Here is a 14,282-nt window from a genome sequence, read left to right as displayed (position 1 = left end):
TTGGTATTTTTTTTCTTTTTAATAAATTTATTTATTTATTTTTGGCTGCGTTGGGTCTTCGTTGCTGCAGGCGGGCTTTCTCTAGTTGCGGCGAGCGGGGGCTACTCTTCGTTGCAGTGCGCGGGCTTCTCACTGCGGTGGCTTCTCTTGTTGCGGAGCACGGGCTCTAGGCACGCGGGCTTCAGTAGATGTGGCACACAGGCTCAGTAGTTGTGGCACACCGACTTAGTTGCTCCACGGCACGTGGGATCTTCCCAGACCAGGGCTTGAACCCATGACCCCTGCATTGGCAGGTAGATTCTTAACCACTGCACCACCAGGGAAGCCCCAATACGCTTTTTTAAATAAGCAATGTAATAAGAATATTCTCTATCATGGTATAGACAGTTCTATCTTACTCATCTGAATGGCTACAAAGTATTACATAGTAGGCCTGCATCACAATTTAACCAACACCCCAAGTCACCACTAATGGATAGCTGGGTTATCTGGCAGACAGTTACCTGCCCATTCAGTAGCCATTGTCCCCCTCTGCCTTGCTCACTGAACCTGATGTTGTTCCAACAAGCAACATGTTCTGCCCTAGGTGATAGTTCATGATTGGCTTAAGGCAAGTGAGACCATCCTGTTGGCCTACCTTTTCAACTTCCCTTGCAGCTATGGGCAGTAATGTTATCAGGCTCTGGCTAACAACCCTAAGTAGAAGTCTGTTGTGAGAGTTTGTGAGTAAGCTTTTGCTTTCCTGATAAAAAAGAACTAACAGGAATACTGACTGCTCTTTCCCCTTTCTTCTGTTTTGGACATGACTATGATGACTGGAGTTCCAAAAGCCATTTTGCAACTACAATGCCATAAGCCAGCACTAAGAAGAGTAAAGCAGAAAGGCAAAGAGAAAGCCTGGGCCCTGATACACAGACACACACGTAAACACTGACTCATTTTAAAGAATCCAAATGTATTTCCACTTTAAAGCCTGAAAAAGTAAAATGAAATGTTTTAGATTAAAGATTCAAGGCAGAGATATAAGTGATGCCCTACAAAAATAAGAAGCACACTTAGAACACCAATATGGGGAAATACTTTCAGCTGTTCCTGAGAACACCTTTAGATGCTACGTCTAGAAACGCCTTTCTGGCTCCCTGCCAAGCACATCCCTCTCTCCTGTAACTCGTTAAGGAAGGCCTTTGTATACGATCTCTCCTTGTTGGAAATTTCTATTTCTTTTGCCTGCCCTTTGAAAATGTGCCAAATTAAATAATCTTTTACATGAAAAGTTGGAAGGTGTTTGAATTGGGTGAACCATAACTTTTCATAAGTTCACAACCAGAGTAAGTGAAACATCAGAAGTAAAAACTTTTAAAAACAGAAAAACATCTCCCCCTTTCTGAGAAAAAGTGCTTCCTGGCTATTTAATTCTAGAAAACAATTTCTGTTATTTTACTGTAATGGTGATGGTTTCTTCTGTTCTCAATTTTGCCAGCTTCTCATGTTCTAGCAAAATATGTTAGATTTCTCAAAATTCAGCAACTTGTAGCTCCACTTAAACACTTAAAGGCTATTAAGTTAATACATTTATACTGCAAGAATAAACTATAGTTTTAAATATTAGACGCAAAACAACTTTATGTGTAATTCAAATTGTACATAATCCACATTTATGCTTCTAAACAAACAGAAGCTCACATTTGTACTACTTTTACAGTTTACAAAGTGCTTTTACATACATTTTCCCATTTTCTATTCAAGACAAACATGTGAGTTAAATATTCTCATTTCACAGGTAGAAATAGAACCAGACATTATTCAGTGGTTTAACCAGTATATAGTATAGCCCTGAGACTTTAGATCTGCAAAGGGTTTTAATAAAGCAAATATCACATATATTTCAATTTTTATCACCATTTTCAAGTTTCCATTTTCTTAACAAAAGAAAACAATGAAAAAGTTTTCCACAATCTAATAATAAAAATGGGAAATATTACATAGACAGTTGTATACTAACCCAATGAGAGATATCTACCAGAAGCAAGTTTACTCTGAGGGTCCTATATTGTTACCTATATGTAGGGCACCGGCACCAGAACCACATTTAGATGAGTAATTTTTCTACTTTAGAGAAAATAATGCAGGACACTCCTAGTGCCTCCAAGTCTAATGTACATATATGTGTATGTGTTAGGGTATGTAGGTGGCCAAAAAGGATACAGAAAAATACTTAACCTAGATTTTTAGAGTTATAGGACCTCTGTTTTTCCCATCTTTAGGCCTTTAATAACTTGACAATTGTTTGGTCATATGTCTCATCTTTAGTAATACATTTATTTTTCTTTCCACACCTCCCTTTCTTCCTAAGTACCCTGTACACTAAGACTAGAAACTCCAACAGGTAGCTTTCTTTCTGAATTATCTTCCCTACTGCATATTTTTTTCCAGAATTTTCCTTTCCTATTTCTATATCTTGAAGACATTTCTTTATAGTAGATGAAGGAGCTATATAGTTTATATTCATTATGAGAAAAGATCAGTTCCAGCATTGATTTCCCAGCAAAAAGCTGAGAGAAAAGTTGAACAGAAAGGAAAAGAACAGTATTAACAGGCAGAGCGGTGACACCTGCACTCAGAAAGCTGCACTGCAGTCTCCGAAAATCTGAGGTTATCCTTTCATTATTGTGCTGTCAATTTACAGAGGAAAATTCTGGCTGGTCATGAGTTCAAAGCAGACCAGTATGTTTAAATTATTGGTTCAATGAATCATTCTTTTTGATGTTATAATGTTTTTTATTGCATTTGAAGACGTTTTCAATAAGTATCTTGAGTTTGAGGCCTTGGCTAGGTAACCCTTTTGCAGTAGAAATCAGATTTTTCTGGCACAACTCCATTGCCAGCAATGGGATTTATCAAAACTACAAATGCCAGCACACTGAATATTTCAATACTGTACTCAATTGTTCATATCTAAATATTTCAGCTATGAAACAAACCAAAGGTAAACGCTTAATATATAGTACAAATCAACAGATTCTTCACAGAAGAAAACAATGAGACTGATTTTCTACAACATGTCAGCTGTTCATTAGTTCTTCAATAATATTACTTGGGTTATTTCAAATATAATAACATTTATACACCACTACCCATGTTTTCTCAACATTTTCTACCTAGGTCCTAAAGGGCATAAACAAGGATGTATATAGTCACAATTGTTTTTATAAACTTTCGATGTTTCTTTTGTTATGCATCGTACAATAATGAATATAAGGAGACAGGGACAAATGTACATTTAAGTTAGTGGTTACATGAATTTTGCTTATATGGCTAGTTGCTTATATGGGCCTTGCAAATGACAAAATAAAGTAACAAAGCTTGATAAGCTCATCTGTGCCCTGTGAACTTTAGTCCACTCACAGCATAACTCGATTCAGTCACTAGTTTTTAAAAATGTTTTTTAAAAACTGCAAACCACACTTTATTACACATTTCTGAATCAAGAGGGGGTAAATTGTGACACAGTTCCCTCACGCCACTGACTCTTTTGGAGAGAAAATTTCTGCAATTAAACAAGAGTTTCCAAATTCTATAAAAAAGCTTTTGTGTTCTATGACTGACCTTCACTCTACAGTCCCTTTGACCCAAGGCACAGTCCCTGGTGCATCTTTTTGAGATTTAGTTTCGGGGAAGTTTTCAGCAAACCTCTCTCGAGCTTTCTCCCAGTTCTTTTTGCTCTTGTTTTGGAGAAGGTGAACATCTTCAATTGAAGATGGCTTGCCTGTCCCCAAGCCTGCATGTGTTCGCCGAAGTTGAAGCTGGATCTGTTACCAAAAGTTAAGAAGAGAACTTACTGTAGTATCTAAACACACTGAAATCTGCTGTATCCAATTTGGTACTTTATAATTCTTTGAATTAGAAAAGATTGATGCATAAGAAAAAACTGTCAAATGCATCAAATACATACAGGAATAAATACATGATTATACATGATTCTACATTGTCTTGCTTGTCAATAAGTACAGTTGACGCTATAGAAAACAGAATGCTCCTTAAATAGCAATCACCAAATTTCACTGAGATGCTGCAGAATCAATCTGTCATCTACTCTAACGAGAAGCAATGGATGTATTTAAACCTACAGTCCAAGCCTCACCTAAGTAAGTGAACAGGTAAGTTAAACATTAAGAGTCATGGGACTTCCCTGGTGGCACAGTGGTTAAGAATCCGCCTGCCAATGCAGGAGACACGGGTTCGAGACCTGGTCCGGGAAGATCCCACATGCCGCGGGGCAACTAAGCCCGTGCACCACAACTACTGAGCCTGCGCTCTAGAGCCCGCGAGCCACAACTACTGAGCCCACGTGCCACAACTACTGAAGCCCGCGTGCCTAGAGCCCGTGCTCCGCAACAAGAGAAGCCACTGCAATGAGAAGCCCGTGGACCGGAACAAAGAGTAGCCGCCACTCGCCACAACTAGAGAAAGCTTGTGCGCAGCAACGAAGACCCAACGCAGCCAAAAATAAATAAATATATTAAAAAAAATTAAGAGCCATAAAAAGAGAACTTGTTTATTTTCATAAAAGGAAGGGAGGACTTCGCATTATTTTGAGAACCATTATAAGCCACCAGTTACTGAGTGCCTAATATATGTCAGGCACCATCCTAGGGGCTTTACGTTCAGACATCCCTGAGAGTTCTCATTATCCTCATTTTTACATATGAAAACTGAAATCCAAACTTGCCCTAAGTCACACAGCTAGTGATAGAACACATATTCTAACCTGACTACTAAACCCATGTTCATCCCACTGTACCTCAATGAAATGAGAAAATTTACATTAAACTCTCACTAATGCACCCATTATTTCTTTAGGTACCAAGTAATTATCAAGAAAGTTCTTTGATCATATTACTACTTTGTAAGGTTTATGTGAAAGAGAATCTGAACCTCTGATGAACCATGGGACTATAGAATTAAACCACTGTATTGTTTTCCAGACATGATTCTCTCTATTGCTTGTTACATGCTCTGAATCTTGAACCTAAAACAGATTCTCCAGCTAGTACAGAGTCTGCCTTTTCGTAAAGTAACACTGTGATTGCTCTTGCATGTTAGGATAAGGCACAGTAAAGAAGTCAGTAAAAATAACTAAAAGACAGAGAAGAACTTCTGGCTCAGGAAATAATATTCACTATCCTAGTCTGATGAGGAAAAAAACTCTAAGGGCCTTCCTAAGAACTTTAAAAACAAAACAAAACAAATCATAAACACATATATTTGGTAACTGTGATTGCCACAAAGGTAGTAATTATGTCTCTTTTTGCTTGCTACAATACTCCTAGCACTTAAGGCAACACCTGGCATATAGTAAGTACAGTAAATATATCCATTACAAGAATAAAGAATGAAAGAAATCTTGAGTCTTACCGGAGTTTTCATTCCTCCACCATCCTTCCCTAGGCCCTCTCCTTTTTTCCAACCCATCTTTTCCAACATCTTCCGACCTTTATTGCTATCAGTAATTTCACTTTAGAGAAAAGTAAGATGAGAGTTGATTTCTAAAGACCATTTAAGTCACATTTATAATAAATTCATGAATTAAAAATAACTGGTACGACTACTTTAGAAACTATTTGGCATTACCTAATAAAGTTGAAGATACACAAATCCTACTCCTACATATACTACTTAACGGAAAAGGGAATGTTTTGCAGCCAAATCTAACAATAAACACAAATTAGAAACAATCCAGATGTCCATCAGTGGTAAAGTGGATAAACTGTGGCATATTCATACAAGAGAATATTATATGGCAATGAAAATAAAATGTACCTAACATAACAAAGTAATGCTGGACAAAAAGAATATAGACACAAAATAAATACTAAATTATTCCATTTATTTAAAGTTAAAAAATAAGTGAAATTAATCTGATGCTGGTGAAGTCAGTAGAATAGTTACCTTTGGGGAGGAGAGAGGAACAGTGATTAAGAGGGGACACCAGGAGGGTAGGTTTCTGGAGTTACTGATAATTTTCTATTTCTTGACCAAGAGGTGTATTCTGCAATGTGTTAATCTTATGATGTATCACTGATATTGATACTTACATTTGTGAATTTAACATCAACAAAAAAAGTTAAAACAAAACTAAACCTCTCGTTAACTATTTGCATTTTGTTTTATGATTTTATGGTCTGCTAATTTAAGGGTATTTTATGTTCTATCACACTGTCTTTTCAGTTCTACAAAATATGTAAATCAGCTCTTCAATAACAATAACCCAAGCCATGTCAGACCAATGGATTTCATTTTTCATTTCTGTCTTCTAATTTAACTGTAATGCAATCTTCATATTCTAAATCAATTATTTCAAAAATATTAAACCTTAAAATATATTTGTCATGTTGCTTAGCATATCTAACTTAAAATGCTGTATTTCATAAAATGTGACTCCATAAATTCTAAGATGCACTGTTAGTCTATGTAACATTAAGAAAAAACTGCTGTCACATGTAACTGTAAAATTCTATCCAAGTGGTATATCTTAGAATCAATAAAATGATAATAAGTCAAAATGTAGTAACTAATTGTTAGTTCTACATGAAAAATTTAAATGTTAACTAAACCTAGAATTTATATTCTGAGAAACGAAATGTAGCTAATATATGATTAAATGCAGAAATATAATCATTTTGTAGGCTTCAAAATTACATTTTTCATGTTTATCAATGCTACTTTATCAAGAGAAACGAACTGAATCAAAAATAAGTAAGGGGGCTTCCCTGGTGGCGCAGTGGTTGAGAGTCTGCCTGCCGATGCCGGGGACACGGGTTCGTGCCCTGGTCCGGGAAGATCCCACATGCCGCGGAGCAGCTGGGCCCGTGAGCCATGGCCGCTGAGCCTGCGCGTCCGGAGCCTGTGCTCCGCGACAGGAGAGGCCACAACAGTGAGAGGCCCGCGTACCGCAAAAAAAAAAATAAATAAATAAATAAGGAAGGGACTCCCCTGGTGGTCCAGTGGTTAAGAATCCACCTTCCAATGCAGGGGATGCGGGTTCCATCCCTGATCAGGGAACTAAGATCCCACATGCTACGGGGCAACTAAGCCCACATGCCACAACTAAGAACCGACGCAGCCCCCCCCCCCAGAAAAAAACAGTAAGAAAAATAGTATTTCAGGGTCAAGAACAGAAGCAGTTGAGTTCTGAAATAACTATTAAAAGTATCAGTCCATACCAATTTCTTACTAGCCCAGCCTCCTAAGTATCTAATATATAAAAGTATGGTCACTCAATTGTGTGGCTACAATGTTAGCTATGCATATATATGTGTGTTTAAGTTTGTATGTGATAAATCTGTATGTATACTTACATATATGATCAGTAATTTTCTAGGGAATAACACAATACCAATATTAGAAGAAAATGTAAACAGATGTAGAGTTTCCATCTTGTTCTATGTTATTCCTTTAAAGGTTACCTATCAGATTATATAGCCCCATAAATCACATTACCCTATGAATGTGATTATGGTACAAAGATTGTTTCAAGCAATTAAAATTTAATACTTACGAATGAACAGATGCAGGAGCATCATCTCTTTGGAAAGTTCCTTCACTTCCAATCTGCTCCCTACGTTTTCCAGCTCTATCTTTATATTTTGGATTCTTCAAAGCCTTTTCATCTTCGTAGTCTGTATTCTTCATAAACATGAAATATTCATTGAGGAAAACAAAACAGATAAATAAAAATATAATGTCTGTATATTTGCCTTGCTTAGCAAATATGGTTCAATGTGGTCTCCATTAAATAAGCCATGATATAAATTATGATACAAATTAAGACAATTACATTATTGAATATTTCTATTCTATCCCCTTTAATATAGTGAAAATATAGTACATTTTGAATCAATGCTGTGTACTCATATTCTCATATGAACTACCAGTATTCAAAAAAATATGGAGACCCCCTGGGGCTGGGGAAAAAAATCTACTTCTCCTTTTCTCTAAGGAGCTGAAAGTTCCAAAGGACCTAAAATATTTTGATACTGTTCCTTAGAAGGGAAAAATGTAGAAAGTCTTTAAAAAATAGATAAAAGGAAAAAAATACTTTTACCCTGGCAATAATAGTAGCTTTTTGCTTCAATACAGCTTCATTATATGATTAATCACTCACTCAACAAATCTTTTCTAAGTAAAGAGTAAGTTATGCCCTATGCTAGGTGACAGAATGCAAAGAAATTTATAATCCTAAAGTGCAGACACACACAGTCTTCAGCATGTTACAGTATGACTGGTTCAACAATTAAGGTATATACAAGATATGGCAGTGGCACAGAAGAGACAGGCAATTCAGCTTGGGGTTTCAAAGGCTCCTCTTCCCCTTTGTTACTATTTGCTAATCTTTACATAAGAAGTATAACATTCATCCAAAAAGATGCTACAGACTGCTAGAGCAACGCAAGGAAAGTACCACAGAAGTTTTTACTTAATTTTGCTTTCAAAACAGAAAAATACAAACCACCAACCCTAATAGGTATTCCCCCCAGAAAATGATATAGAAATTAAGCTAAAATTTTTGAAAAAACATTTTATTCTCTCCTTATATATCCTCTATTTTCCTCCCAAATTAACCTTAACATTTTTTTCTAGTATGATTTCTCTCCCTTAGTACAATAGTAACAAAAAATACAATTCTGCATAAAAATGTTATTTTGGCAGCATCTTTTCTGACTTGTTCATAAAGTGTAAAAAACACTGGACAAATACACTTAAGACCTAGATCCTATATCTAGCTCTGTCATTTAGTAGGTAGGTGACCAGCTCTAGTTTCTCTAATGTAAAATGGCAATATTAATTAGTTTTCTGGTCTACTTATAGGATTAAATGGTAATTTTTTTAAACTGCCTTACTGAGGTATAATTAACATACAATAAATTACACATAAAGTGTACAGTTACTTTTGAGATTCGTACACTCTTATGAAACCATCGCAACTAAGATAATAAACATATTCATCTCCCACAAAAGTATCCTCGTCCTTCTTTGTAATCTATCCCTCCAGCCCCTCTCCCTGTGCATCTTCTCCTGTAGCCAGGCAACCACTGATCTTTCTACCATGATACATTAGGTTTGCTTTCCTAGAATTTTATAGAATCGAAGTATATAGTATGTTGAGTTAATCTTTGAACAACATGGGTTTGAACTTCGTGGATCCACTTATACATAGATTTTTTTTCAGTGGTAAATACTACAGTACTACACGATCTGCAATTGGTTGAATCTGTGGATGCAGAATCCCAGGTATACAGGAACTGTGGACATAGAGGGCTGAGTACCAGCTATATGCAGATTTTTCAACCAAGGTGAGAGTCAGCACACTTAATCCCTAGGTTTTTCAACGGTCAACTGTACTCTTTTTGTCTGGCTCTTTCACTCAGCACAATCATTTTGAGATTCATCCATGCTGTAATCTGTATCAATAGCTTATGCTTTTTTATTGCTAGAGTGTTTGACCATATAGATTTAACATAGTTTGTTTATCCATTAATGATGGACAGATGAGTTTTTTCCAGTTTTTGGCTTTTAGAAAAAAAAGCTGCTGTGACCATTTGCTCACTAGTTTTTGTATGAACATATGCTTTCATTTCTCTTGGATAGAAATGAAATACTTTGAAGTAGAATGGTGAATAATACAGTAGGTGTACATTTAACTTTTTGACGAAGTACTAAACTCTTCTCCAAAGCAATCACACCATTTATATTTTCACCAGCAGTGTATGAGAGTTCCTGTTCCTCCACATGCCCACCAACACTTAGTATGGTCAGTCTTTTTAATTGGTTTTAAATTGTAATTCCCCAATGACTAATAATACTGAACATCTTTTCATGTGTGTATCTGCCACCTGCTTTGGTGAAGTGTCTATTCAAATCTTTTGCTTATTTTTAAATTAAGTTGTTTTCCCTTATTGAGTTTTCAGAGTTCTTTATATACTCTAGGTATAAGATACATGATTTTTATCAGATATATGATTTGCGAATATTTTTCCCAGTCTGTGGCTTATCTTTTCATTCTCTTAATCGTTTCTTTGGAAGAACAGAAGTTTTGGAGAAAGGACAATTTGTGCTTTTGTGGATAGTGCTTTTAGTGTTAGATACCTTAAAAAATCTTTGACTTTTTTTTTTAAGGTTTGCTTCTAGAAGTTTATTAATAGTTTTAAGTTTTAAATTTATATGTATAGTCCATTTTGAGTTCATTTTTATACGTTATGAGGTGGGGATCAAGGTGGTTGTTGTTGTATATGGCTATCTAATTGTCCCAGCACTGACTGCTGAAAAAAGACCATCTTCTTTCCACCAAATTGCCTTCATGCCTTTGTTGAAAATCATACACACACACACACACACACACACACATTTATCTATGTATCTATCTATCTATATGGGTCTATTTCTGGACTCATTATTCTGTTCCATCAACATATTTATCTTTTTGCTAGTACTATACTGTCTTTATTGCTGTAGTTTATAATAAGTCTTGAAATCAGGCAGTATTAGTCCTCCAACTGTGTTTTTCAAGGGTATCATTTTAATGCAAGTTTTTTAAAAACCAGAAATGGCTATTCCAATATAGGGTATTATCATCACTTTCCTACTCCAACCTCAACAGTTGGTGAGGTAAACAGTAAACAACTAACAGGAATTACATAAATCTCAGAATCATTCTAAATAGCTCTCTTTTTATATATAAAAATGGACTATGCTTATCTACAGGCAGTTTTATACAAAACCAGATGCACAGTTTAACACATGTAACAATATTTAACTCCCTTACCTGCAAACCATATTTTACTCGTATTTTCTTTAATTCTTTTCTCCTTTCCAACTCTTTTTCCTCCTTACTTAGAGCTGGACCAACTAAAAGGAAAAATTGAGTTTGGTTTAAAAAAAAAAACACTAAATCTGATATAATACTGTTTATTTAATAATGAAAAACTAATAGTACTAGTATCCCATCTGCAGATTAATAAAAAGTTCAAATAAATTAATATAAAAGTATCTTAGGTTGTGATGATGTCCTTTCAGCATTTTGGTAATTAAATCTACTTGGAAAGTAAACCAAAACTCAAAGACTACAGGAATGTTTTAGATACTGAAAGAAACACTGAACATCTTAATTTTTCAATATGGTTACTGTAATTGAAATCCAAATGCAGAAATATTGTTGAGTTTTCCAAAGGAACATAAGCTTGTGCAAAAGAAAAATAACAGAACCCAAGATTCACATTATTATGTAATGTGCCATACTCATTTTCATAATGTAGTATGAGAAAACAAAAAATACATAATGAACATGTATAGTTGGTATTTAAAGGAAACAAACGATGTGAAAAAAATTACTTCTTACTAGTTAAAAGTATCTTTCAATTTTTAAAGCCTTAGATGAGTGGGTTTTAAACAAGATAGCAACATTTTACAATATTATTTATTATAGAAAGTAATGGTATATACACAGATTAATAATTCAAACAAACTGTAAGTAGGAAAGCAAATATATCAATCAATAAACCTTAATACCTTGGCCTATTATTTTCTATGTTACTATTTCACATCAGTTTAACTGTGGATGACTTTTTATATCAGTAAACAGATGTTAAAGGGAAACCAATCTCTATTTATGTCACAATTACTCCTTTGAAGTACATTTAGCTACCACTGCAGTGCTGCTTCAAAAGCCTATAGACTGCAGTAAATAATAAAGATGAGGCCTATTTTCAGCTACAATAAACAAGACTGCAAAGAGCCAAAGTATATACCTAAATAGGGACTTGCTAATATGCACATCTTCAACTTTGTTTCCCAAAGAGATGGTTTCAATTAATAGTCTCACTAATAATGTATGAGAACTCCCTTCTCTCTACATTCTTAGATTTGTTATTGCTTTCTTCTTTCTAAATACTGTTGTATTCTATATTTCTTACTAATTTATAAAATATATATTTTAAAAAAAAAGCCTATAGACTGGATTAGCAAAAACAGCTAATGATTATCATTCCTGGTCATAAAGTAACCTAATGTTGTAATAGTACAACTAAATTATTACACAGAAAAACCAACTACAATCATAATCTACTAGTCTAGGTCTCAAATTTCAAATACATGTCATTTCTTAGTCTCATTTGATAATATTCACTTAAATATAAATGTATCTCAATAGAGTATTATATCAATTAGATATGAAGCTGGTAACTAACTGATACTTTTTTAGAACACGCAGTGAATTAAAAAGCTACCATGCCCATAAACAGTATGTTTCACATACCAAAAGGTTCATCTTTCTTATCAAGACGAAGGTGAGCTCTAACCTGCCCTGGTTCACAGCCATCACAGGTATCACTGCCAGGGTGAATGTGAAAGGACAACACAGTCTCTCCAATTTTCACTTCATCTCCATGCTCAAGTACGTAAGGGTCACATTTAGTTTTGGGCTAAAGGAGAAAAAAATTACAAAACCAAACCCAAGAGAGTTACATGTGGTTATTTTATTTATTTTATGTCTACTGTAAGTAATGTCTGATTATAAAAAAAAATTTTGAGATTGTTCTCAATGAGATAGACATATGCACACACATTTCCACAAAACTTAAAGGTGATGCATAATATTCTACGAGTCGAGAAGATGACAGCTGAACTGAGCAACTTCTAATTTTTTTTTAATATTTATTTTATTTATTATTATTTATTTTTGGCTGCATTGGGTCTTCGTTGCCAGGCGTGGGCTTTCTCTAGTTGCAGCGAGCAGGGGCTACTCTTCGTTGTGGTGCGCGGGCTTCTCATTGCAGTGGCTTCTCTTACTGCAGAGCACAGGCTCTAAGCATGTGAGCTTCACTAGTTGTGGCACATGGTCTCAGTAGTTGTGGCTCGCGGGTTCAGTTGCTCCGTGGCACGTGGGATCTTCCGGGACCAGGGCTCGAAGCCATGTGCCCTGCATTGGCAGGCAGATTCTTAACCACTGTGCCACCACGGAAGCCCTCTAATTTTTATATTATCAAAATCCACTGATCTCCCCATCTCCATGCCCAATCCTATCACAGAAATACCCAACTCAAACTTCAGCCTATTACCAAAATGAATAATCATCACAGTCAAAAAGAAGAACTGTTAAGGAGACAGGTGCATTGTATTTCCCTTCTTCCGTCCTCTCTTGATAATTCAGTTTTATCTCATTTTTTTTTATTTTTTTATTTTTTATTTTTTTGGTGGTACACGGGCCTCTCACTGTTGTGGCCTCTCCCGTTGTGGAGCACAGGCTCTGGACACGCAGGCTCAGCGGCCATGGCTCACAGGCCCAGCCGCTCCGCGGCATGTGGGATCTTCCCAGACCGGGGCATGAACCCGTGTCCCCTGCATCGGCAGGCGGACTCTCAACCACTGCGCCACCAGGGAAGCCCCTCATTTTTGATTCTTATAGACTAAGACCTCCCTCCCTCCCTTCCATGTATTATCTTATTATGTGCTAAAGCACTTTGTTACATGTTGGGATAGAAGAGTTAACTGAATAGACATAGCCCCTGCCTTCAAGAAGTTTACAGTTTAACAACATTTCCTTTAAAAGTTTAAACACACACACACACACACACACACACACACACGATGGCCCCTAAGGTTGCTATAAGAACATTTACTCTGAATAGCTTTAAAATGTATTTATTTCTAAAAATAAGGCACAGGTACATAATTAGAAGTCAAAACTCAACAGTTAAGTATCCACTTACTGTATACATTTTTTAGCCCTTTCTAAGAATTCCCTTCCATGTTAACACATTTGGGTGAATACCAATCTGAACTAAATGATATATATAATAACTATGGCCCTGAGGGATAAAAAGCTTCATTTCAGTTTTATAAAATAATGTGAAAGTATTTAATTAATAAGTATATACTCACTTGAAGAATCTGTTTTCCATTAACAATTGTACCATTTTGACTGCCTTGATCCACAAGGACATAACTTTGTAAGTCGTGATCAAAATAAATTTCTGCATGAAACTTAAAAAAAAGAAACCAGGTAATTATAAAGTATTATACCTTTTTTAAACCATAGATAATTTCTCTATGATAAGATGCAATGAACTTTTAGTCTCTTAATAATTTAACTTTTATTATTTTTAATACATTTTTTTCAGAATACAAAAGTATAATAATGCTTCTAGTAGAAATGAGAAGGCTACAGGAGAAAAACTCACCTATAATTCCACCTATCATTACCATTAATAATTTAGTATGTGTCCTAC

The 14,282-nt window shown here is 35.5% G+C and overlaps 1 protein-coding gene across 1 annotated transcript in view; it reads right to left on the bottom strand.

Moving 5' to 3' along the window:
* Window positions 1-1,055: 1,055 nt before the first annotated feature.
* AGGF1 (angiogenic factor with G-patch and FHA domains 1) overlaps window positions 1,056-14,282 on the bottom strand; it is a 48,430-nt gene continuing 35,203 nt past the window's right edge. The window contains exons 9-14 of the mRNA XM_060093064.1: window positions 13,936-14,037; window positions 12,311-12,476; window positions 10,823-10,905; window positions 7,559-7,686; window positions 5,416-5,515; window positions 1,056-3,809 (exon numbers count right to left, since the gene is read on the bottom strand). Coding sequence (XP_059949047.1) covers window positions 3,609-3,809; window positions 5,416-5,515; window positions 7,559-7,686; window positions 10,823-10,905; window positions 12,311-12,476; window positions 13,936-14,037 — 780 coding nt within the window. The 3' untranslated portion in view covers window positions 1,056-3,608. The remainder of the gene's footprint in view (window positions 3,810-5,415; window positions 5,516-7,558; window positions 7,687-10,822; window positions 10,906-12,310; window positions 12,477-13,935; window positions 14,038-14,282) is intronic.

The sequence above is a fragment of the Mesoplodon densirostris genome, chromosome 3 (assembly GCF_025265405.1).
Source record: "Mesoplodon densirostris isolate mMesDen1 chromosome 3, mMesDen1 primary haplotype, whole genome shotgun sequence".
Lineage (NCBI taxonomy): Eukaryota > Metazoa > Chordata > Mammalia > Artiodactyla > Ziphiidae > Mesoplodon > Mesoplodon densirostris.
Note: the sequence above shows the minus strand (reverse complement) of the source record. Positions and strands in the feature narration are given on the sequence as shown.